Below are 27060 nucleotides of genomic sequence, written 5' to 3'. Positions count from 1 at the left end.
TTACTGTGGGATACGTTTTTAATGGTCTCCCTCTAGCTATTACAATTTGCATAGTTCTTTGCGTTTCTCGAAGACCAAGCTACCACAGGTGTGAAAATGTCAAACATTTGGGGTCTTCCGTAACTGGCGTTCCAATCCAGAATGCACAAACACAACAGCCCCAAACAATGAAGCCAATCCTTGTAAATCACTGCCTCTTTTCACTGCGACGTCTTTGCGGATACCTCACTTTATAGCATTAAATAAATCTACAACGCACCTCATCAGCCTTACCACTGCTAGTTCATCAGCATTTATGAAAAGATGCAGAAAACTTTCAACAGAAGACTTCAATACCCACCATCAGTAGTAACACGTTGAGTGGTTTCTTCAACCGGGATGGAAGGAGGAATGTGCATTCCAGTCTCAAAGTCTATCCCAATTTTTTCTGCTGCTTTGCGGGCCTGTCGGAGCACTGCATTTCCCTGCTCACGCATGCGAAGGGCCGACCTATAGAAACTGGTGTCCTTGCCGTTGTATTTCATGCAGTTTGTAACAATCAAATTGAAATCAGCCTCAAACTGGTCAAAGTTTAAGTAGCGGTAAGACTCCAGATTCTGCTTCATGGTCTGGAAATCCATTGGCTTCTTGATGTGCTCCAGATAGTCAGGCACCTAAAACAAAAAGCATTTGAAGGGTTAAAAATAATGTTACAGTTATATTTTCTTCATTTATAGTAGCTAAAATATAGAACTAGTTGATTGAATATGCATTAGTGTTATATGCATGGGTCAGGTCCACTATACATACCCAAAAGATATGTCATCCAGGGTGCAATTAGCTGCAAGAGTTCCATATACAAACACAGGTTAGTGGGGATAAGAATGGCCTCAGGCAGCGGGACCCTTGCATGCCTGGCAGTGTTATGGAGGAGCGTGGGGTGACTAATAACATTTCTATTGCTTTTACCCACATAACCAGGATATGAAGCCTGGGAAGTGTGAGGGGAGTTTAATGACTTCAATGAGGATGCGTATGGTGCAAAATCAGGACTACAAGTAAGTAATCATTTCTTGTGCATTACGGGATCTTCATTGATAGTCATAAACATTTGAATGGAGTATGAAGCAAATAAAAACAGTTTCTCTCCATTGCAGCTCTTAGATACAAGAAAATATAATAACAAGGGGAATTGGGTAACTCCATATCCCAAAAAGCTTCTCAGAGTAGTTAGATAAAGGAATAATTCTCAGCCAAGTTGTGAGAGCCACGTTCAATCCAGAGGAAAGAACCCCGGATCGTCCGACAGAGATGTATTAGCCAAAAATCTTTACATGACCCAATGCAACAAGTGGCTTGTCTGAGAGAGCAGCTTTTCCTCAGCGAATATGACCACAGTTTATAAAGAGCTGGTTAGAGCTGGGAAAAGCCTTTGTCTTGTCCATGTAGAAGTACAAGGCCCTCCTGCCATCTAGTGTGTGCAAGGGACACTCTGCTGCTGCAGATGCACAGCCAAACAAAACAGGGTCAAGGTTCTGCGTCAGTATGAAATTCTGATGCCACGTTTGGAAGGAAAGCTGGACAGGTTCTCATTATTACTCCATTTTCATAAAATACAATACAGGTTTCAACTACTGAAGAGGTTTGAATTTCACTAACACTAGGAGTTGAGAAGCAATAAGCACATGAAAAGAGGAATTCCAAAACAGATGCTGAGTTGAGGTCTTACAAATGGGTTCCAAAGGTGGAACCATTAATGTTGAGACACTGACTGTGCTCCCAAGGAGGTGGTGGCATTCCTTTAAGAGAACAGACTTTCTTTAAGCTTTCTAAAACGTCTTATGACAGGCATCATAAAAAAAATGGATGCTCGATTAAGACTTTTGCTATAAGCTTTGAAAGTTGCAAAGGCTAACTTTATTGTGAGACAAATGGAATTTTGCTTTCACCACATTGAACAAGAATCACTGAAGCTCTTCTTGGCAGCAGATGACCTTTTTGTTGATGATATAATCAAAGTAGAAAAGCTCTTATTTTCAGACATTTAGCCTCTTTCAGAATGTCCATGGAAAACTGGTGAATGTTTAAATGACCGTACTGTCTGATCTCTGGAGCCATGCTTTCAAAATGAAGGATGTCTGGTTCAGGTGGAATATCTGACCCTGTATTCTAGTGAGACGGTTCTGTTTGCACTGCAATTATTGTGTTCTTTCACTGACATTTTCTGCAGGTCAGCGTAAAACCATTTTGAGACAGGGAGAAATGGGCACCATTGTAGCCTGATAATTCTGGATTTTCAGGACTGTTGGTACTAATGGATTCGGAGGAAAGGAGTAATGCTTTTGACCACTTCATCAAAGGGCGTGGTCCAGAGAAGTGGACCCGAGAAGCAAAGTCTTAGCATTAATTATTCTGAGAAGCAAAGAGAACAATTTTTGGATAGCCCAACTCTTTGAAGATTTTGTGAAAACCCACTGCTGTCTAGAATCAATTTGTGGTTTTCTTCTCTACACCTGCTTATAAAATCTGCTTGTTACTTTAAAACTCCTGGCAAGTGAACTCAATTTACTGACAGGCCTCACGTCCAGATCGTGTGACTCTGCAGTAATATCTTGTGCCTCCTTGTTTGCGGAAGTTAAGGACTGTTGTTGTGTTGTCTGTTTGAATGAGAATGCTGTTCAATGTCCGAAATGGTAGGAAGACATTGTGAGCAATGTGGACTACTATGAGTTTTAAGAAATTGATGTGATTACGATTTTCCTTCCTTGAACAAAGATGTGGCACATACAGAGGTCCTAGACAGGCTACCCACTTAAAAAGTTATACATCAATCACAATAATTTGATCTGAAGTTTGCTTTTGAAAAGCTACATCCTGCAGAAGACTGGTTACTATAAATCACTAGGAGAGAGTCTGTTTGGCTGCTTTCAAGATAAAGAATGTCAACCCAGTTGGGACCACTGATCTATTAGACATTTATTGAGAGGGCATCGATGTAGCCTTGCATTTGCACCAAGTAAAATGCAGGAAGCCATGGCACTCAATAAAGATGAGATCTGATTAGCTGATGGCTTTGGAGCCTTAAGTGACACGTCTCCCGGATCAAGGACGCTCTCTACTCAGAAGGAAACACTGTGATTTATGTTACCCCCATACTAGACAGGACTTGTATAGGGAATGTGACAGATTTCTGGTTTTTACTTGCAGACCTAGACTGTGGAACAGAGACTTTGTCCTGCAAGCTTTGTTCTTGAAGGTGGCTCTTTATATAGTACATCAAAATGAGATACACTGTCCAGAGTCCAGGGGTTCCCTTACTAGTGGACTGGAGCGTGCTCTAACAATCCCAAGGAGCTCTCTGCAGGGGTATACTACAGCAACTTACGCAACCAGTCTCCTGGTCTTAAGTATTGGGCAAGAGCAAAGGCCACACCAACAGGACAAACTGGGCAGCACAGGGGCGGCCGGGTGCAGAGCTGTAGTACGGTGTTGGGTGATCAATGTTATGGGGATAGGTCTGGTGACCAAGAGGCCACAGGTTTGGACTGAGAGTCCAGTCGGGGAGAATCAACATGTGGGTTCATGTCTTGAGATCCTCGGGGATGTGGGGACACCTCAGATCCTCTTCTCCACGGGCTAGGATCGACTGGTGCAGAGGTGTTTGGTTTTCTCCACCACAGCATGCACGGTTGAGGGGTCCTGCAGGAGAGGACTGCATAGGTGAGTCCCCAGTGGCCAAGTCCAAGATGGGCTATGTCTCTGGAGGGCCAGGGGACCACACTGGCACCATTGGACTACTTCAACGCTGGCTGGGCGGCTTGGGTGCAGTGGTGCTTTCAGGTGTCAGGTTTTCAGCGGTTTGGAGTCCTTGAGGTTCTCTTGGGGTGCCTGCAAGATGCAGGGAAGCAGCTCCATTGCTACACAGAAGTTCCTTGGTCTTTGTTGAAGGAGGCATTTCTCCCAGGCTTTTGGAGGCACAATAGCTGCAGAACGAGATGACCTTGGTGCAATTCGGCGGGAGCAACACACAGGCCGGCTGGGATGGGTGCAGGTCAGGAGCTTCTGCAGCTCGAGTGTCCTCCTTCGTAGGTCAGCAGGAATCAGATTTCCTGGTGCCAGGGACTCCCCTAAATACTAGATTTAGGGGCATTTCGGGGAGTGTAGGGTAGTACCCAATGGGTAACTTAACCCTGGAGTCACTACATCCCCTATACGACCACTTTCTGTGGGAAGCGGGCATTACCCTGTCTCAGAGTCCCTAGATGGCAGATTTCTAAATGTTGAGTCCACATCAGACAAGCTCATCTTAGGGGTTGGCGGACCTGATGGGTGAACTCACCTCTCTGAATACTACATTGTCTGCCTGTCCAGGTGCCAAATGGGCCTCTTGGGGGGGGGGGGGCGGAGATGGGGGAATCAGCATCTCTCCTTTTAAGCCAGGTGGGGGGGGAGATGGGGGAATCAGCATCTCTCCTTTTAAGCCCCCTGTCTTGGAATGCAGATTCGAGGGTCATCCTATTGGGTGGAGTGAGTAAACATCTTCCAGAGCAGGTTTTGTATCTGACCCTTTGATGGTGCAAGGCTGACTAAAACTAGTCAGTCCACACACTGGTAGTAGTTGTGTTTTTCGGGGACACCTCAAAGGTGTCCTCGGGGTGCATAATTCCATCACTGGGGGACAGGGTGTATTCAGCATCCCTCCTTTGAAGCCCCCTGTCTTGGAATGCAGATTCGCAGGCCATCCTATTGTGTGGAGTGTGTAAACACTTCTTCTAGAGCAGGCTACGTTTCTGACTGCCCGAGAGCAAAGGCTCCTTGGGGGTCAGAAGCATGCCTGATGGTGGAAGGCTGACTAAAACTAGTCAGTCCATACACTAGTAGTTGGTATGTTTTCGGGGGGTCCCATTAAGGTGTCCTTGGGGTGCATAAATCCATCACTGGCGTCAGTGAGGGTTTATTAACACAAGATGTTTGTTACAAAACATCACTATTTTCAGTGAAGCCATCGCGTAGCTGGGAAACTTGGAGTGACATGTGTCCAGCACATGTGCTTAAAATGGCTTCCCTGTTCACTCACTATGTTTAAGAATAGACAAAAACATTGCAGGGGCCTACCTGCTCATGCAGATATGCCCTCACATGTAATATAATGCACCCTCCCTTACGGCTGTAAGGCCTGCTGTAGGGGTGACTTACATATATTGCACGCAGTGTTAGGGGACAGGGCACACAGGCTGCGTGCCATGTCATGTTTTCACTTTTAGCTGCACCAAGACATGCAGCCTGCAATGGCAGTTTGCATGTGCTAGGTGAAGGGTCCCTGAGAGTGGCACAATACAGGCTGCTGCCCTTGGGGACCCTATTTGGTATCCATGCCCTAGGTACCAGGTGTACCATTTACTAGGGACTTACGTGAGGGAGGGAAGAGGGGGGGATTTGCCAATTGGGGTACAACTGCACAGTTTTAGGGAAAGAGATCTGGAACTGGGGGCCTGGTTTGCAGGAATAGAGTACACTTGCAAGTGTACGGAGTTGAGTAGAAAAGTGTCTCCTAGCGAGTGCCGCCGTGGAAACTCCAGCACGCAAAACTGCTGACATTGCATGATCTTGGCAGAGGTGAACCGATCTAACTGATCTCTCCTCACTGCTGAAAGAGACCTTGCGCCACCTTCGGACTGAGACGCCATTCATGATCCACTAGTTTAGGAAAGTGCCACTGTTGGCATGGTTACCCCACACGTTTTGCCTAGTGTTGATGCCAACTTTGATTTTAAGTGTGCTGGGACCCTGCTAACCAGGCACCAGCACCAGTGTTCTTTCCCTAAAACTGTACCTTTGTTTTCACAATTGGCATAGCCCTGGCACACAATTAAGTCCCCTGTAAAAGGTACCCATGGTACCAAGGGCCCCTTGGCCAGGGAAGGTCCCTAAGGGCTGCAGCATGTATTATGCCACCCTGTGGGACCCCTCACTCAGCCCATGCACACTGCCTTGCAGCTTGTGTGTGCTAGTGGGGAGAAAAAAAGTCAACATGGCACCTCTCTCAGGGTGCCATGCCCACAAACCACTGCCTGTGGCATAGGTAAGTCACCCCTCTAGCAGGCCTTACAGTCCTAAGGCAGGGTGCACTATACCACAGGTGAGGGCATAGCTGCATGAGCAATATGCCCCTACAGTGTCTAAGTCTATTCTTAGACATTGCAAGTACAGTGTTTGTTATTACGAACTCCACAACACCATGTTGGCTATCAAACTTCTCAGCACAATAAACCCACACTGATGCCAATGTGGGATTTATTGAAAAATGCACACAGAGGGCATCATAGAGATGCCCCCTGTATGTTAGCTCAACTGCTAGCGCAGGACAGACCAGTCTGTGCCAGCCTGACACTTTCATACGAGTTTCTGACCACATGGGTCAGTGCCTTTGTGCACTCTGTGGTCAGAAACAAAGCCTGTCCTGGGTCCAGGTGCTTCACACCTCCCCCTTCAAGAACTGTAACACCTGGCGGTGAACCTCAAAGGCTCAAGCCTCGAGTTACAGTGTCCCAAGGCACTCCAGATAGTGGTGAGGGCCCCCCCCCCCCCCCACCCCCCTGACAAAGCCACACTTTTGGCAGCAATCCGGTGGGAAAATTAGGGGAAAAAGGAAGGAGTGACCACCCCAGCCAGGACCACCCCTAAGGTGTCCAGAGCTCAGGTGACCCCCCCTCCTTGCAGAATCCTCCTTCTTGGTTTGGAGGAGAGGGACCAAAAGGGATAGGAATGTGCCCCCCTCCCCAAAGGGAGTGGGCACAAGGAGGGTGTGGCCACCCTCAGGGACAGTAGCCATTGGCTACTGCCCTCTGACCCCTAACACGCCCCTAAATCCAGGATTTAAGGGCCTCCCTGTAACCAGCTCAAGAGATTCCTGACGACCTACAAAGAGAAGAAGGACTGCTAAGCTGAAAACCCCAGCAGAGAAGAAGAAAGACGATAACTGCTTTGGCCCCAGCCCTACCGGCCTGTATACTGCTTCAAAGAACTTGCAAGAAGAACAGCAACGCATCCAGTGGACCCAGCGACCTCTGACAACTCCAGAGGACTGCCCTGCATCCCAAAGGACCAAGAACTCCAGAGGACAGCGGCTCTGTCCAAAAGAAACTTTTAGCCAAGGACTCCCACCTCCCTCCGGATGCGTGAGTCCTGACCCCTGTGCACCAGACGCCCACGCCCCGAGTCCAAGTGGTTCACCCAGCAAGAAGGTGTCCCCCTGCGTTTGGGAACAAGAGCCCATCCAGGGTTGACCCCTCCAAGCCCCCACCACGACACCTGCAGAGAGAATCCCAAGGATCTCCTGACCACGAGCTCCGTACGAAGATAACTGATGCCTGAAGAACCACTGCACCCGCAGCCCCCAGGCCTTGGAGAAATCGACCCCCGCTGCAGCATCGACCAGCAAGCGGCCCTCTTCCCTGTCCGACCAGTGGTGTGCCCGAGACATCCCCCTGGACCTCACCTGCAGCCTCTGAATGACCCCCGGGGTCTCCCCATAGACCTGTATTGGAAACCCAACGTCCTGTTTGCACCTTGGACCCGGCCACCCCTGTGCCGCTGAGGGTGTGTGTTTGGTGCCTACTTGTGGCCCCTCCAGCGTTCTTCTAATCCCCCCTGGTCTACCCTCAGAGTCGCGGGTACTTACCTGCTGGCTGATTGGATTCCAGGTTCCCCCTTTCTCCATAGGAGCCCACGTTAACTTGGCTCTCCTCTGCATCCGGCCGGCCCCGTGTTGCTGGTGGTGGGTGTTTGGGGTTAACTTGAACCCCCAACGACAGACTACCTAAACCCAGAGATATGAACTGTAAGCTGATAGGGGAAGACTGAAACCCCTGATCTCCACAGATGAGCTGCAACCACTGCCATCACCTTGGTGAACACCCAAAAGGCACTGGTGAGGCCGAGGAGGAGTAGAGTAAACTGAAAGTGTTCGTGGCCTACCTTGAACTGCAAGTAATGTCTGCGGGCAGGCAAGAAGGGAATGTGAAAATAAGTGTCCTGCACGTCCACTGCTACCATCCAGTCTCCTGGGTCCAAGGCAGACAAGTCCTGGGCCAACGTGAGGATTTTGAACTTCTCCTTCCTGGGGAAGAGACTGAGAGTTCGTAGGTATGGAATGGGGTGGAGGCCCTATTTTTGGGGACCTGAAAGTAGTGGTAATAGCAACCACAGCCTGCTTCTGGCACAGGAACCTTCTCTAGGACTGCCTTCGCTATGAGAACAGTAACTTAATCGGGGAGAAGGAATAGATGCTCCTCCGTCATGCAGTCGTAGGACAATGCCATGGATGGAGGGGTAGTCTTGACGATCTGCAAAACCCACCTGCCCAAAGTAATGGATTACCAGTGGGGCAGGCGATGGGGCAAATCCTGCTGCCAATTTGGTGCCCTTGGTAGGGAAGAGGCAGACTGCAAATGGAGGAGGGGTGGCACACTATTCAGACTGCTGGCCACCTGACCCGCACAGAGGCTGGGCAGCATGCACGGCACAGTGGCTGGATGGTTTACTGGGGCGGTTGATAGCCCCTTCCGTAAGCACGAAAGTAGAGAAAGGCAGATTGGAGTGGGGGGTGGGATGAGGGGATGCCACGAGGCCCAAGGACTTAAAGTAGCATGAGAATACTTGATGCGCTCGATCACCTAATCTGCCTTGTCTCCAAAGAGACCGGTGCCATTGAAGGGCATGTCCATCAAGTAAGTTTGGACATCACCAGAAAAAATGGACGTACTCTGCCAGGCGTTGTGTCTCAGGGCCACTGTCGTAGAAAACGTTCCAACTAGTTGGTTGTGCCTCAGGGATCGTAAACTTTGCTGTATCTCTCCCATCAGCAGTAGCCTGAGAGTAAAGCCCAGGTCTCCTCCAGGACCTGTTACAGCACTTATGCAACTGTATCCCACAGCATGTGGGAATAATGGCCCAATAAGCATGCTGTGATCACAGATCGCAATGCAAGGCTGGTGGAAGAAAACATCTTCTTCCCAAATTAATCCAACCTCTTGGATTCCATATCTAGGGGAGCGGTAGGGAATGCAACATGTGAAATAAAGGCTTGGACCACCAATCTCTCAGGAGTGGGGTGTTGGATCAGGAAACCTGGGTCCCCAGGTGTGGGGAGATGGAGGCGGGCCACCATCCTCTTCACAAGTGCTCCTGTGTTGGGTTTGGACCAGGTACCCAGAAGGACATCAGTGTAGGCATCATTGAAAGGGAACAGGGGTTCGGAGGTGGAAGCTCCCGTTGCAGCACCTCTGTCAAGAGATTAGTCTTGACAGCCACTAAGAATAGCAGAGGGTCCAGGACCTCAGCCACCCTCCTCACCACCATAGCACAAGAAGCATCCTCTGTAGATGTGAACAGTCCACTAGCTTCAACCAAATCTCCGAGACAGTCCATTTATTCTTCATATGGCTGGTATTTTAAAAGGTCCAGCGACCCCTCCCAGTCTTCCCTGTGACCTAGCCCAACAGAGTAGGGCTGAGGATCCGAACGAGGAAGCAAAGCTCCTGCCGGCGATGGAGTCAGACAAGGCCAATCCAGCTCTGTGGCGGAGTCAGGGACGACAATGGGGATGTACTGCTGGTGAGCGCTGGGAAAGTGGGCTTCAGGACTGGCACCAGGGAAGGTCAAGGTGGTATGACTGGTGCCAGTCTGGATCCAAGACTAAATCCCTGAGAGCTCATCGGTGCCAAAGCTGCTGGTGTGAAACCCAATAGAGTCCTCTCCAAACCTGCGGGACCCGAAAGTGCTCCAGCAGAGTGGACCTGCCCACAAATGAGGCGCATGGCCTCATCAATATCTTTTAGTTGGGATGGGGTTGCTCCGGCTCACGGAAACTCAGTGAGGTGCAGAGTTAGCCCAGGCGCAGATTCCGAGGTAGGATGCTTAGAATGACGATGCACCGTCCTTGCGATGGCCGAGGAGAAGTCGAAGAGTGCTTGCTCGAGGACTTTGAATGGAAGGAAGACGAGTTCGGACTCTACGACTGGTCCCGTGACATTCTTATCGACAGAGACCTTGGCATGCCTGGAGTCGTGTGCCAGGTGGCAATAAGTTTTAGGGACTGCTCTCTCAAAGCCTTCGGATGCGTGGCTCAGCACTTGGAGCAAGACTGAGTCGTGGTTATGCTCCAGACACCACAAACACATGAGGTGCGGATCTGTCATGGACATCGCCCGATGACAGGAACCACACGGTTTGAAACCAGTTTTCCTAGAAGAAATCCTTCGCCACACTAGGAGTGATCTCAAAAAATAATTTGACAGAATGTTGAAAAAGACCAGTCAAAAAGCGACTGAGGGGTAGCCCTCTTTGGATCAGCGTTGGGTGGTGCGGAAAGAAAAGAACTGACATTGGCACACCTGGGTGGCGCCTGCAATAGGAACCCTGCTGTCATTTTCGGCACAGACAACAACAATGACGGACACGGAGCCGATCAACGTCACCTATTGGTACGCAGGGGTGCTGCTCACGAAAATCTTCTGGACCCAGTCTGAAGCCTCGGGAGAATTCAAAGGTAAGGAATCTGCAGCTAGAAGTCTCTATCAGATTACAGATTTTTGGGGCCAGAAAGCTGGGGGATATCATAAACCAGAAAGATGATGTGAAAAATTAGGTCTCTATCCCAACAAATGCCTTGAAAGCATCTTACCAAGTGGCATATCACTTTGTCAAAAACGAAAAGCCTTTTGCAGATGGGGAAAAAGAAACTGTCAGCAATTCTCGACAAGGCCAGGACAAGCTTGATGAAAAAGTGGCAAAGTTTTAAATAGTACCACTCTCAGAAAACAGTTTGCTGCTGCATCTGTGACATGTCAGAAGATACGCACAGACAACTCATAGCATGTCTGAAGTTGGGTTTGTCTGCTTTGCAATTGGATGAAGCTACTGACTTATCAAAGGAAGCCAGTCCAATAGTTCCACAGAACTATAATATTGTGAGATTTTTATTCTGCAAACCCAGGGGTAGGCAACAGCATCAACCTTGTTTAAAAATTCTCAATGAGTTCTTGTGTTCCAATGGCTTCAAATAGGACAACTGTTTTGGGATCTGTAGACATGGTGCTCCTCCCATGTGTGGTGCTAGGGCAGCTTAAAAGCCAGAGTTGAAAGTGGCTTCACAGTCTATGTACCCTTGCTGTCCAAAACATGGAGAGAGAATTTGGTGGTCCTGAATTCTACTGTGATTGTTGATAAAGGCTCATCCCACTAGTTTGTTTGTTTGCAATTTAATGTGCAGAAATGGGAGCTGAACATGGGGGTTTTCTTTTCCTTACAGACGTCTGGTGGTTATTTTGAGGGAAGGTGCTGAATTGCATTTTTGAATTGAGAAATAAAGTACAATTCCTTCCGATCCTGGACCCCTACAAAGTAGAACAACTGAGTAATACTGCAGGCTTGAACTTTTAGCATACCTTACAGGCATCTTTGATGAATTAAATTCCTTGAATTTGTCTTTTGGAAGGAGCTGAAAGAATATATAAAAAATATCTGCCTTCAAGAAGAAGTTGGAGTTGTGGGGAAGACTATTTCAAGGTGGCCTGTGTGATGCATTCCCATGTTTTTCAGAAGCTCTCGAGCACACAGGAGTAGACCTTCAAGGTGTGGCTGAGGTCATAAAAGGTCACTTGACTTCTCTCAGGGACTTTTTAGAAAAGTACTTTCCAGAGGACAATGATCATGTCAATGACTGGGTGTTTCAACCTTTTCTAGTGGATGCAGGTACTCATCTTTCCGGTAGCCTTCAGGAAAACCTAGTCAAACTCCAGAGAAACTGCAGATGCTATTCAGCAAACTCTCACGGGGGATGTTGGCTGAAAATGTCTGACAAACACTCAGGTTTTGCAAAAACTGCTTTCCGGACTCTTCTGCCTTTTAGTTCATCATATTTATGTGAGATTTGGTGTGCAATATTACAGATGAAGTACTGTTAAAGTCTTAGAGTGGAGGACAGCCTGATGATGGCAGTAGCAAGAATACAGCCACAAACTGACCATCTCTCTAGAGACAAAAACAGGCTCCTCTGTCACATTAGTTAAAAAAGGTGCCGTCATCCAAGTTTTGTCAAATTAAGTTTTGTTTGTCGAAAATAAACTACCACTGTGCATTTCTGGCAAATTCCTTCTGGAAGCTTTTCATTTTAACTGTGTAGTTAGCCTCTGTCACCTAACTACAGTCACCCACAGACCTTTAGTTTGCTAATCACTGTTTATTAATAATTCCCCAATGTAAAGATGATTTGCAGTGTGAACTGGATGAGGTGATGGAGGTCAATGATGCAGAGTGCCGACTTTCAGGAATTGTTCTCAGGAGGGGGCCTTACTCCTAAAAAAAATTGACAAGAAGGTCTCGGCATCAAAAAGTTTGAAGATCTTTGGAATACTATACATGTTCTACAAAAAAAGTGCTAGCAAATACATTGCTTTGAACTGCCAGTGGCCTACACATCGGATTTTCCGTACCTTATTGAGAAAGACTGATGGCAGACTTTTCATTTTCACACAATACTGTAGTATATAAATTTCAAATATGTCGCACGGCATAATACGTAGACACTGCATACACTGTGCCTGGCCCAGGACCCACAACATTTTCACAGTGCACTTGTGTTCACTACTCGTTTCTCACAATTCAGATAAAGCATGCACAGCAGTACAATCAATGTAATGAGTAATGGATAAATTGATGATGAGGATGGTTCTTACTTGGTAGATTTCTGTTACCTCGGACAGAGGGACAGGCTGGGTGAAGAGGTTGCTAGTATCCTTTTCCTGAAGCTGCTCCAACGTTTTACGAAGCAAAATGAGAAATGGGGTCAACTGCACTTCCAGTGCCACCTGCTGAACCTTGATCTGAAAAAAGATCATATAAGACAGTAAGAGATGCGTCCTCCCCATAAATATAGGGACCCACAGCACAGGAAAAAAAGACACTAAAGAATTATGCACTACCTTCCACCAAGGTAAAAGCAGAATGTCCTCACATAGGTCTCCCAGTAAGGAAGCACTGACTAATTTAGAGAAGCTAAAAGAAAATTCTACCCATCTGTAACCATAGGCCACTTTCGTAGCTTGTTTTAAATTATGGGCTCTGCACAATCCCGCCATCTAGTGTACGCCAAGGGCAATAGCAAGCTGATGTTCTCAACATCTGTTTGACTTCACAAATGGCTCAACAGTAAGTGGCCCTGAAGCTAACAATGTATTAAGACTTAGTCCGCGTCAGCTTATAAACCATCCCACTCACCCAATATTCTGGTCAGTGTTCTCAGGACAACATCTGAGTAACATTTTCTCTATGCGGTACGTGCCTAGAGTGAAGACGTGCGCTGCAGATGGCTGCTGAACAATACTCTCACATCAACGACAATTGTTTAGTAGTATTCAAAGGATTCTGTGCAGTCAACGCAAAACATGGTAGCTGTTCTCATCTCACATGTAGCTGTTCTAAGATTATGGAGCCTTCTTTGTGATCGATGTAATCCATTATAGCTGTTCTGACATGTGGAGTGCATTCTGTGTGATCAATTCAATAAATGGCAGGTGTTCTCAGGTGTAGGGCACCTTATGTATGGACCACACAAAACAAGGCAGTTATTCTTACAAAAGCTGTTCTCAGATTACGGTGCCTTGTGCATGGTCAATATAGTACATGATAGTTTTTCTTGCGTGTATAATGCCTTCTGTGTGGTCACCGTAATACTTGGTACCTCTTCTCACATGCAGGATGCCCTCTGTGTGGTCAAAGTAATACATGATACCTGTTCTCACATGTAGGATACCTTCTGCATAATCAACATAATAGATGATACCTGTTCTCACATGTAGGATACCTTCTGCATAATCAACATAATAGATGATAGCTGTTCTCACATGTAGAAAGCCTTCTATGTAGTCAACTTAATACATGTCAGCTGTTCTTACACGCAATGAGCATTCTGTGCGGTCAACTTTAAAACGCAAAAGCTTTTCTCACATGTAGGGGTCATTCTGTGTGCTCAACGTAACACATGACAGCTATTCTCATATGAATCTGGTAGAATCCACTCTTACGATAATTAAACAAGGGCCACTCCTGCCACACGTTAATACTCTTTTGACCGAAATGCTCATACCTATGACATGTAAGAGTTGACGAGATGGCTGGAGAAGAGTGCAGACTAAAGAAGGATAGCTCGTTCCAGTGTTATGAGGGATTACAGAGACCGAATTTAAAAGGGGTATCCCTACACTATATTTAACACAAAGTCCACTTACCCCCCAAAAGTAATTCCGACAAGACCAATACAACTTGATGCTCTGTGTCAAAGACTCTATTTCTAAGAGTTAACCACATCAGGGGTTAGCACCTCAAGAAATAGTAGCAAAGGGAGAGGTTGCATGTTATTGCATTGTTTGGTTTCAAGATGAGAGGGATGAGCTACTCGGGTCATGCTTGAAAAACGGGCTGCAGAAAAGGTTTGGAACATTTCTGCATCCATCTCTACTACAACCATTTGTACGCACATCTTGCAGCAACTTACCGTTTCTCGCTTCAGCTTCTCTCTTTTACGGATAAGCTCCACCAGCAGTCGTGCTCTTTCGAGGTCGTGACGGAGACGTTGCCATGCTTTCAGCTGTTCTTTGAGGGTCCAGGGTTTATCATCAGGATCTCTCTGTGGAAACAGTAGAGACAGTAAGTGAAAGAAAAAGATAATATGTATTGCCCTTCTGAAGGGCCAACACCCAGACCACATCTTCCTACCCAATCCAGCTCTCAGATCACTAGAAGAGTGCGGTTCTCTAGTTTGTATCCTTGTTATGACACTCGTGAGTGCACAGGAGTGCACACCAAGCTATTAAATGGGTTACGCCAGTGCATCCCAAACTTTTTAGAACCACCAAACATTTTTAAGAACGACAAACCTTCACAACCCACCTAGCTTTAATCAACATGAGGTGGTTGTTTTTTAATGTAACTGTAAGGAAATGCCTCCTTGGCATGGTTGCCCCCTGACTTTTTGCCTTTGCTGATGCTATGTTTACAATTGAAAGTGTGCTGAGGCCTGCTAACCAGGCCCCAGCACCAGTGTTCTTTCCCTAACCTGTACTTTTGTATCCACAATTGGCAGACCCTGGCATCCAGATAAGTCCCTTGTAACTGGTACCTCTAGTACCAAGGGCCCTGATGCCAAGGAAGGTCTCTAAGGGCTGCAGCATGTCTTATGCCACCCTGGAGACCTCTCACTCAGCACAGACACACTGCTTACCAGCTTGTGTGTGCTAGTGAGGACAAAACGAGTAAGTCGACATGGCACTCCCCTCAGGGTGCCATGCCAGCCTCTCACTGCCTATGCAGTATAGGTAAGACACCCCTCTAGCAGGCCTTACAGCCCTAAGGCAGGGTGCACTATACCATAGGTGAGGGTACCAGTGCATGAGCATGGTACCCCTACAGTGTCTAAACAAAACCTTAGACATTGTAAGTGCAGGGTAGCCATAAGAGTATATGGTCTGGGAGTCTGTCAAACACGAACTCCACAGCACCATAATGGCTACACTGAAAACTGGGAAGTTTGGTATCAAACTTCTCAGCACAATAAATGCACACTGATGCCAGTGTACATTTTATTGTAAAATACACCACAGAGGGCACCTTAGAGGTGCCCCCTGAAACTTAACCGACTATCTGTGTAGGCTGACTAGTTTTAGCAGCCTGCCACAAACCGAGACATGTTGCTGGCCCCATGGGGAGAGTGCCTTTGTCACTCTGAGGCCAGTAACAAAGCCTGCACTGGGTGGAGATGCTAACACCTCTCCCAGGCAGGACTTGTCACACCTGGCGGTGCGCCTCAAAGGCTCACCTCCTTTGTGCCAACCCAGCAGGACACTCCAGCTAGTGGAGTTGCCCGCCCCCTCCGGCCAGGCCCCACTTTTGGCGGCAAGGCCGGAGAAAATAATGAGAAAAACAAGGAGGAGTCACTGGCCAGTCAGGACAGCCCCTAAGGTGTCCTGAGCTGAGGTGACTCTAACTTTTAGAAATCCTCCATCTTGCAGATGGAGGATTCCCCCAATAGGGTTAGGATTGTGACCCCCTCCCCTTGGGAGGAGGCACAAAGAGGGTGTACCCACCCTCAGGGCTAGTAGCCATTGGCTACTAACCCCCCAGACCTAAACACGCCCTTAAATTTAGTATTTAAGGGCTACCCTGAACCCTAGAAAATTAGATTCCTGCAACAAGAAGAAGGACTGCCCAGCTGAAAACCCCTGCAGCGGAAGACCAGAAGACGACAACTGCCTTGGCTCCAGAAACTCACCGGCCTGTCTCCTGCCTTCCAAAGATCCTGCTCCAGCGACGCCTTCCGAAGGGACCAGCGACCTCGACATCCTCTGAGGACTGCCCCTGCTTCGAAAAGACAAGAAACTCCCGATGACAGCGGACCTGCTCCAAGAAAAGCTGCAACTTTGTTTCCAGCAACTTTAAAGATCCCTGCAAGCTCCCCGCAAGAAGCGTGAGACTTGCAACACTGCACCCGGCGACCCCGACTCGGCTGGTGGAGATCCGACACCTCAGGAGGGACCCCAGGACTACTCTGATACTGTGAGTACCAAACCCTGTCCCCCCTGAGCCCCCACAGCGCCGCCTGCAGAGGGAATCCCGAGGCTTCCCCTGACCGCGACTCTCTGAAACCTAAGTCCCGACACCTGGGAGAGACCCTGCACCCGCAGCCCCCAGGACCTGAAGGACCGGACTTTCACTGGAGGAGTGACCCCCAGGAGTCCCTCTCCCTTGCCCAAGTGGAGGTTTCCCCGAGGAACCCCCCCCTTGCCTGCCTGCAGCGCTGAAGAGATCCCGAGATCTCTCATAGACTAACATTGCGAACCCGACGCTTGTTTCTACACTGCACCCGGCCGCCCCCGCGCCGCTGAGGGTGAAATTTCTGTGTGGACTTGTGTCCCCCCCGGTGCCCTACAAAACCCCCCTGGTCTGCCCTCCGAAGACGCGGGTGCTTACCTGCAAGCAGACCGGAACCGGGGCACCCCCTTCTCTCCATTCTAGCCTATGTGTTTTGGGCACCACTTTGAACTCTGCACCTGACCGGCCCTGAGCTGCTGGTGTGGTGACTTTGGGGTTGCTCTGAACCCCCAACGGTGGGCTACCTTGGACCAAGAACTGAACCCTGTAAGTGTCTTACTTACCTGGTAAAACTAATCAAAACTTACCTCCCCTAGGAACTGTGAAAATTGCACTAAGTGTCCACTTTTAAAACAGCTATTTGTCAATAACTTGAAAAGTATACATGCAATTTTGATGATTTGAAGTTCCTAAAGTACTTACCTGCAATACCTTTCGAATGAGATATTACATGTAGAATTTGAACCTGTGGTTCTTAAAATAAACTAAGAAAAGATATTTTTCTATATAAAAACCTATTGGCTGGATTTGTTTCTGAGTGTGTGTACCTCATTTATTGTCTATGTGTATGTACAACAAATGCTTAACACTACTCCTTGGATAAGCCTACTGCTCGACCACACTACCACAAAATAGAGCATTAGTATTATCTATTTTTACCACTATTTTACCTCTAAGGGGAACCCTTGGACTCTGTGCATGCTATTCCTTACTTTGAAATAGCACATACAGAGCCAACTTCCTACAGTAACTAAAGCACTGTGTGGTAACACACACTCATTTACACACATCACAGTTTCCATTGAAAAGGACACTACATTTGCACAGGCATACAGTTTAACTCAAAACTATTACACACAAATAATCATGTGTTGAGATTGCATTTCAGTGAATAATTATTATTTGTGTATTACCAAATAAACTGCCTTGATACCTCAATTTTTTTTGCTTCCATCGCACTTCAGAATTACAAAACAAACTGCTTGATTTTTGCTTTCCTAACTGCTGAACTTGTGCAGTTCATTTGCGGGTATTTACATTTTGTGGTGTGTAATGAAGAACGACATCTTACAGTCTTTCCTTTCACACTCCCTATAACCCAGCAAATGTGCTACATAGTTCACTTTACTGATCTTTTTCTAACTGGATAGCGAGAGGGGCTGGTAAACACCGACCCCTATTTAAAAAAACATGAGCAGCAATTTCTCAGAAGACATTGCCTGACATCTGACCTCTGTCTTTAAAGTGCAGCATCAGTGACAGAATTTAAAGGCATCTTTAGTTATTGTGTGAACTTTCACAGCCAACCAAAAATCATCTCATGAACCACTGTTTGAGAAACAATGGTTTGGGGAATAGTATGCTACCTCATTACCAAATTAAATTTTTAACAGATCAAAAATGAAATCATTTTTTTTTCTTTTTTTTCCCGAAAGCACAAATTTAAAGGGTCACATTTAAAACTCTATGACTATCTGTAGGAAAAAAACTATTACAGGAACAATAAACAGACAATACTTTTTCCAATGTTTCCTACCAAACATGGTTATGATCACACATTTGGAATCTCACATTAGCGCTTTAAGCCTTCACTGGCATAAGAAACAAAGCCTTCTAGGTCCTTTGCTCCTGCGAACGTGCCTACTATAATAAAGGTTGCAAAGCTATAGAAACTTTGGTGCTGATAAAGAATATCCAGAGGGAACAGAGTATTTATCTCTGAAATAACCAATCTGCAAGTTAGGACATGGGGAACTTTTGAAGATGGTCATGGGGCTAGGTGGCACCACTTACAGTCCGGGTATCTCACCAGTATGTTGTGCAGCCAAACTGATTTGATGACACAGAGGACATAAGGTAGTGTCCCACCCTATTCCTTCAGTTCCCATAACTATCCAGCCAAGCTAGTGTCGGAACATGCATAGAATGAAGGACAAGAACATTGCACCCTTTAAAATGCCTGCAGATATTTTACCTTTGAACATCTAATGAGCAATAGGCAACCAATATGGATGGAAAGGCCTCTGCAAATCGAGTAGACCCAAAGCTGTACGAACTCGGCTAGGTCTTCCAACCTAAGTTTCAATCCTGGCAATGTTTTACAGAAGTATGGAAAGAAGAGAAATGATCTGTCTTGCAGATCTTCTCCTAAAGCATCCAACTGAACAAGGAAGCAGAAAATGTTTGGCCCCTTGGACACAGTGCAACTATCACCCTCAATTACACATTTACAAATTACGAAAAGCAGTATATCCATCTTGAACTTTTGTAAGTCCCTTTTATGATTTAACCTGTGCAAACTCTCCTTCACTTCAGATGGTGGCAGAAAAAGCATGCAAATAACTTGACTGGTTTAGATGTGGTCTATCATAGCCACCAGAAGCAATGACTGCTTTACCCTCATATTAACTGTCTGCGGAAAAGACTACCGGCCTGATTTAGATCTTTGCTTACGAGTTACTCCGTCACAATGCCAAAGGCTATCCCGTCCACTGAAATAGAAACCCCATAGGATATAATGGGATTTATATTTTAGTGGACGGGATATTCGTCACCATTGTGACGGAATAACTCGTTCAGGCCCTATGTCTTAGCCGCAAATAAGACTCGTAACTCCCAAAATGTTGCGGGTAAAATTGTTGCCACCAGGAATCATGGATCTGATTACACTCCCTCGAGCCCGCGCCCTTTACATCCGATCCAGGCTAGGCTCGAACCGCTACGTTCTTTCACATGCACTTGGTCTAAAGATGATCCTTATGCCAATTTCTGCCCGATGGGCTGCGGCCTTCCCGAATGTAGTGCACGCGTACTATTCCATTGTCCTGCTTATGATAAACAACAAATCAAATGGATTGTACCTCTTTGTAGAATCATGGGCTTCCAGACTCGGTTTACTGCCCTTAGAATTCTTAGGTCAAATACCGAGGGATGGTGGCATTTGCCTTAGCAAGCTACTTAGATGAAATTTGGCGTGCTAGAACAAAAATGCTAAAGTCATCTCATTAATAGGAGCCCATAATGGGAATGCTTTGTACTTTCATACTATCTGTCGTTTTTAACTAGGAGTCTATTTTTGTAAAATTGTGATTTTGTGATGCACTTTTATGGTATTTGTGTCTTACTGAAATAAAGCTAACAATGATGATAAACTCGTTCAGGCCCTATGTCTTAGCCGCCAATAAGACTCATAACTCCCAAAATGTTGCGGGTAAAATTGTTGCCACCAGGAAAACATTTTCAAGAGCAAGATACCGGATGTCACACCTGTGCAAGGACTAAAAAGGCAGAACAGTGAACTGAGCCAACAGAAAATGAAGGTCCCAGTGAGCGCCGGAGAACCAATGCTGTGGAATCTCCTTTCCAGCCTTATCAGACATCCTCCTGTGATGCATAGGTGACTGGGTTCTGCCAGTAGGTTGTCCCTATAATTTATATGGCCAGACAACACCATATGCTTTCACTGTCTGCTTCGCTTCAAACCTACAGGAGACTTTCTAATGTCCCCTGCAGTGCAAGGTTTACCACTGTGGATCTTGCGTGTAGTGGCTCTCACCTCCCATCTACTCCTTTTCCTCTCCTCTAGGGAGCCCTTCTTTTGGGAATGCTGAGAGGAAGAAACAATGCAGTGGAAAGAGCTCTACCACCAAAATCCCCTTGTCAGTGCAAACGTTAGTGAACTCTTCCAGAAAAATAGTTTTCGTTCTGGTAAATAACTATGATGGGAGCATATCTAATCCACTTTTCATATCCTAGCCCAACGTAACCTGCCCACTCCCAGGATGTCCAGGCAAAGACGGGTGTAGTGGATGTAAGGACATGCATCTTTTAGTTTTTTTATAAATCAGCTTGCACTGAGGCCTTCTAACCAGATCTCAGTGCCTATTCCCTGACCCTAACGTTTACGCTCAATTAGCTATACTTAACTAGGAAAGGCTAACTTACCTGTAAGACCCTAGTAAAAGTCCCTAATAGCTAGGGCATGTAAGTTAGAGAGGTAGCCCAGGGCTTGCAGCACTGATTGTGCCACCCTGGAGGTCCTCCATACACAACAAATCCCCCAGTCCGCGACTGCAGTCCGGCAGACCAGTCCTGCACTGCTAGCCCTGCTTCCCCGACACGTGTGTGTAAGTCTCCCATCTGGCACGCCTCCCGAGCCTTAAGGTCAGGGTGGAACATATGGCACAGGCAAGACATGAGTTTCACATGGGCAGACAGTAAAACACGAGAAAGAACCACTTTACTGTGGCCAATTGGCGAGAACAGGGTTACACACTGACCCCTCGGTGGTGCTAACTCCAAAGGAGGCTCTCCAAGGTATCAAACAACTTGTTACATTAAACCCAACTTCTATTTCAAGTATAAATTAATCTAACGTGTTGCAGGGGCAGCTTTAGCTAAGCTGCCTCTTTGATGCCTTTAAGATTCCTGTGCTTTCCTGGGCATGCATGGAGCCTGCTTCACGAGACAGCTTCTGCCCTCCTGGCGAGACATGCAAATGACTCTCCGGAAGGAGAACTAAGCGGCATTGCAGGCAGGGAGGGGTCACCTTCCTCTTGCTGGAAGACACTGATGGGTTAGCCCCAAAAGCCAGGCTTCAAAAATGAGGCTGCCTTTGAAGAGCAGATTTGGGACGTCACGGGGGAAGGCTGTCCCATAGCTGAGGTAGACCGTCTGGCACAGAGAACATAGAAGGAAAAACCAGTTGCCAAATCGGTCTCCCCAGGGGCAGGAAGTCCTGAGGTAGTCACACCCCAAGGGTGGGTTTGAAAGGTCTGAACATCATAGAGAGTGCTCTCGCCATCGTGGGAGTGGGCAGAATAGTGCATCTTGGGACTTCCAGATGCCACAACCCAAAGGAAGTTGTCAGTTGGGGGGGCGTGGGGTGCTAGCCCACTGGCTACCAACCGGAGGGCATTTTCCGAGCACAAGAAGAGCACCCCTGGCATCTAAACCTACGATCTCAACCAAATTAGAAGAAGGATCAAAGGAAGACTGCCCTGCTGCGCACTGACGAGGAATGCACCTGGAGGCTAGCGAAGAGAGGGACTGTGCCAATCATGCCCTGCTCAAGGAGAAGCTGTCTCCAGAGCCCAGTCAAGCCAAAGGTACTCCAAAGGTCAGCTTACTGGCCTCCTGTTCGCAGCATATGTGCACAACAGCTGAAGAAGCCTGCTGGAGCAAGTTGGTAGCCCAAAGTCCTCAAGGCGCTACCACCATTGCCGTGCAGCACTGAGGACCAAGACCCGAGAGACAGAGTTGTGCTCGAGTTCGCTGAATCAGGAAGTGCTGTCGGAGAGTTGCTGGAACCCTCAGAAGGCAAGTTATCGACTTAGGAAGGATTGGCCTGTGACTGCAACGAGCAATTTGTAGTCCAGTGGCAATTGGACTTTGGCCAGACCAGACAGACCTTTGTGGGCATCGACCCTACAAGCCAGGTCCCCACCATCTTCATGGACTGGGGAATCAATGCAGGAAGACCCCCGTCGACTGCGTCGCATCCACGGCATCCTTAGAGCATCTTCAGCATCCTTCATCCCGTGCACCAGGCCCACTCCATAGGAATACACTGCAATGTGGATAAAGTGCCTGGTACTGTTGAAGGCTTGCTCCTCCTGTAAAGGTTCCTGTGGACTTTGCTGGCACCCCTTACTAGCTGCCTGCCGGAGTTGATCACTCCAAATACTTCTAACCAACCACACTGACACTTACCTAAGTTTTCTTTGAAAATGTTTCTGTGTATTTAATTTGTTGACTTTGCCAAGGCTTATATGCAGTTGAAATTGCACATATTTATTATGTTTTGTAAAATCTGTACCTCCAGAACCCTCTGGTGGATCTTTTTCATTCTAGTGACAACATTTTTATAAAAATACAACCTATTTTATAGATTGGTGACAGATTTCTTGAGTGTTGTGTTGATTTCGTCTTCAATTGTTTTGGTGCTGTTTAAAAGCTTAACACTTGTTCCTCTTGTGTAAGCCTTGCTGCTCAGTGCCACAGCTACCCAGGACTGAGCTGAGGGTTTGACAGACAAAATCCAGGGGTCCTAAATGGGTTGGTAAGTGTATTACAGGGTGAGGTTGCACAACTGCACCATAAATACATCCCATTTCTTCACAGTGGATAAAAGCATCTTCTTGTGGCATCTTACCTGTTTGGGCCTACATCCCAAACCCCAGCGCTGCTGTAGACAACCACAACCTTCCATGGGTCACAACTCTCCCTTCTCTTTTTGTGTTCTATAACACAAGCATGATTTCTACAGAGTCACTAATTCAAAGCCTAGCTCTTTGATTCCTTAATGTTGTGCACGCCGGTGAACAAGGCTCTCACTACTGCTGGGTGGACTCCACAGACCTACGTGCATCTTTGTGGCTCCTCTGCAGCTCCTGTGCAGGCTCTGAAGACTATTTTATGGCTGCTGTATGATACTCACTGCTACAGGCTGTTACTTGCTGCCTCTGGCCACATACCTTGGCTAGGTTGATCATTAGCTGCTCTTGTGCAGACTCCTCCAGCCTATCAAACTTCAGATCGTATGACTGCTTCTCTGCTGCGCCACATTGCCAATTATGGGTGAAGTCCTCAGAGAAAGAAACATGGCTAGAGGGCTGGACACATCCCTATGAGCAGCTCACTGAACCTCTGAGGGGAAGGAGGGAGGAACCTCCAGCATATGCTATTAGTTGTTAGATAATGGTTGCTCGTAGGCTCCTGCTCTGTCACTGTATTACTCTTGTGTCCTCCACAGCGGAGTAAGTTCCCAGCGACTACTGAAGTCACCTCATCCTCATCTCACCTGCAATAGCAGAACACCTTCCTCCATCTGGCTCAAAAAAAAGAAGCAGACATCAATAAACAAAGGAACATTTTAGAATTCCTATTATTGATAATTGGTGGTAGTGCAGCAGCAGCTAGATAAAAGTTATTTTGTTTTCACTGGAAGAAAAAGGGAATTAGCATCCATGTGACGTGGACCCACTCCAGCAGCTACAATAATCTTCTCAACACAGACAAAATCTATGTGCACAGCATGTGTATCTGCAGCTACACATGCCATCGAACATTGAGTTTCTATTTTTCTGTACTTGTTTAGTGCGATTAATGTCTAAAATGGGCCTGAACTTTCAACTGGGAGCATAAATGCTGATTCCATACTTTCTGCAGAATCTCCCACATAGACCTATTTAGTTTCACGTTTAACCGTCCTCCACAAGCTGTTCTGTTTGGCAGTGCTAGGTAGTTTGAAGGAAACTCTTGACCTGAAGACTGTACACCACTTCTTACACTCTCTAGGGCCCGTTATTCCAAGGTCAGGCCTAGGTCCTAAGTCAGTCCCTTGCCTTTCACTAAGAGCTCCATCAACATACCTCAAAACAACATCACATGCGCCTATTGTTATCACAGAAGCTTTGCTCGATTTGGCAGGCATAAAGGATCATTCACCACAGGCTAAAAGTCCACTAAATACTGATTTAAACTGACTTCTGCCATGAGAACTACCAGTCTAGGCACTAAAGGTAGCTCTCCTAACATTAGCGAGCAAACCCCTGCAAAAGGATTCTGGTGAAATATCTAACTTTTTCAAGCACATCAATCTCCTAAGTCAAAGGTGGCTTTAAACCCCAAGTGTAAGATACTCTCTTTCACAGAGAAATATGATAATTAGGAATTGTTACCACCTCCCCTTAACACACTCTTGTAAGATATCCACACCACCTGCATCTGGCATGTTCTGGGACTTACTCAGGCATCATTATTGTTCCTTTTTAGCCCAGGGTATGTTTTATTCAGCGAAATGCACACCTCCGATCACCAAGAACTACGTAACCTTCAGAGGCCTAATAATAGACAAAACAACTTGGAACCAAACTTGGAGCAAACTGAAGAATAGTACCAGGGAGTCTGGCAATGGCATGGATGCCACTAGATGTGACTTAGTAACCATCCGGTCCACATACACCCTCTACTGCAAGCTGTCCTTTTGATGCCACAGTTCTGACACACCGCAACTTGCACTGAAGTAGAGTCTCCTGACTATGTGACAAATTCTAAGATAGTGATGTGCTGAAAAGCAAGCATGGTGAGAGTCAAGGAGGCCAACTATTTTTTTTAGTCATCCAGGATAACATGCCAGTCTTGAAAGACTCAAAATGCGCTGTCTTGGGGTCCAAATAACACTTGGCTTGGTAGTTCACCTCCTGAAACTGGTCCAGAAGCAGCTCAGCAAAGGACAAGAGAAAATGCTTGGGTTTGCTACCACGGTCGAAGGCAAGAAGCCAGTGTTTGCCCTTCTTCTCTATCCATATATCCAAATGAACTGGGTGACTTACACTTCTTATATATCTTCAGTACCTGCCCTTATGAGTTCTGGTTCCTCGAGTAGCGATGGAAAAAGGAACAGGAGGCATTTGGGAGAGTTGGAAATAAGTACAGAAGTTAGCAGCACCATTTAAGTGTTCAGAGCGGTCACATCAGATCAATGGTGCTCTATGCCAATCCACACAAAGGACTTTAGTGAACCAACTGGTGCCTTGACACCATGTACGCGTAAAGACGCTTGTAAGGAAATGCCTCCTTGGCATGGTTGCCCCCTGACTTTTTGCCTTTGCTGATGCTATGTTTACAATTGAAAGTGTGCTGAGGCCTGCTAACCAGGCCCCAGCACCAGTGTTCTTTCCCTAACCTGTACTTTTGTATCCACAATTGGCAGACCCTGGCATCCAGATAAGTCCCTTGTAACTGGTACTTCTAGTACCAAGGGCCCTGATGCCAAGGAAGGTCTCTAAGGGCTGCAGCATGTCTTATGCCACCCTGGAGACCTCTCACTCAGCACAGACACACTGCTTGCCAGCTTGTGTGTGCTAGTGAGAACAAACCGAGTAAGTCGACATGGCACTCCCCTCAGGGTGCCATGCCAGCCTCTCACTGCCTATGCAGTATAGGTAGGACACCCCTCTAGCAGGCCTTACAGCCCTAAGGCAGGGTGCACTATACCATAGGTGAGGGTACCAGTGCATGAGCATGGTACCCCTACAGTGTCTAAACAAAACCTTAGACATTGTAAGTGCAGGGTAGCCATAAGAGTATATGGTCTGGGAGTCTGTCAAACACGAACTCCACAGCACCATAATGGCTACACTGAAAACTGGGAAGTTTGGTATCAAACTTCTCAGCACAATAAATGCACACTGATGCCAGTGTACATTTTATTGTAAAATACACCACAGAGGGCACCTTAGAGGTGCCCCCTGAAACTTAACCGACTGTCTGTGTAGGCTGACTAGTTCCAGCAGCCTGCCACACCAGAGACATGTTGCTGGCCCCATGGGGAGAGTGCCTTTGTCACTCTGAGGCCAGTAACAAAGCCTGCACTGGGTGGAGATGCTAACACCTCCCCCAGGCAGGAGCTGTGACACCTGGCGGTGAGCCTCAAAGGCTCACCCCTTTGTCACAGCCCAGCAGGGCACTCCAGCTTAGTGGAGTTGCCCGCCCCCTCCGGCCACGGCCCCCACTTTTGGCGGCAAGGCTGGAGGGAACAAAGAAAGCAACAAGGAGGAGTCACTGGCCAGTCAGGACAGCCCCTAAGGTGTCCTGAGCTGAGGTGACTCTGACTTTTAGAAATCCTCCATCTTGCAGATGGAGGATTCCCCCAATAGGGTTAGGATTGTGACCCCCTCCCCTTGGGAGGAGGCACAAAGAGGGTGTACCCACCCTCAGGGCTAGTAGCCATTGGCTACTAACCCCCCAGACCTAAACACGCCCTTAAATTTAGTATTTAAGGGCTACCCTGAACCCTAGAAAATTAGATTCCTGCAACTACAAGAAGAAGGACTGCCTAGCTGAAAAACCCCTGCAGAGGAAGACCAGAAGACGACAACTGCCTTGGCTCCAGAAACTCACCGGCCTGTCTCCTGCCTTCCAAAGATCCTGCTCCAGCGACGCCTTCCAAAGGGACCAGCGACCTCGACATCCTCTGAGGACTGCCCCTGCTTCGAAAAGACAAGAAACTCCCGAGGACAGCGGACCTGCTCCAAGAAAAGCTGCAACTTTGTTTCCAGCAGCTTTAAAGAACCCTGCAAGCTCCCCGCAAGAAGCGTGAGACTTGCAACACTGCACCCGGCGACCCCGACTCGGCTGGTGGCGATCCAA

The 27060-nt window shown here is 47.2% G+C and overlaps 1 protein-coding gene across 2 annotated transcripts in view; it reads right to left on the bottom strand.

The window, feature by feature from the left end:
* BRPF1 (bromodomain and PHD finger containing 1) overlaps positions 1-27060 on the bottom strand; it is a 215638-nt gene that overhangs the window by 94102 nt on the left and 94476 nt on the right. For both annotated transcript variants that reach the window (XM_069206142.1, XM_069206141.1), the window contains exons 6-8: positions 14534-14665; positions 12717-12863; positions 341-653 (exon numbers count right to left, since the gene is read on the bottom strand). In XM_069206142.1, the coding sequence (XP_069062243.1) occupies positions 341-653; positions 12717-12863; positions 14534-14665 (592 nt within the window). The remainder of the gene's footprint in view (positions 1-340; positions 654-12716; positions 12864-14533; positions 14666-27060) is intronic.

The sequence above is a fragment of the Pleurodeles waltl genome, chromosome 9 (assembly GCF_031143425.1).
Source record: "Pleurodeles waltl isolate 20211129_DDA chromosome 9, aPleWal1.hap1.20221129, whole genome shotgun sequence".
Classification (NCBI taxonomy): domain Eukaryota; kingdom Metazoa; phylum Chordata; class Amphibia; order Caudata; family Salamandridae; genus Pleurodeles; species Pleurodeles waltl.
Note: the sequence above shows the minus strand (reverse complement) of the source record. Positions and strands in the feature narration are given on the sequence as shown.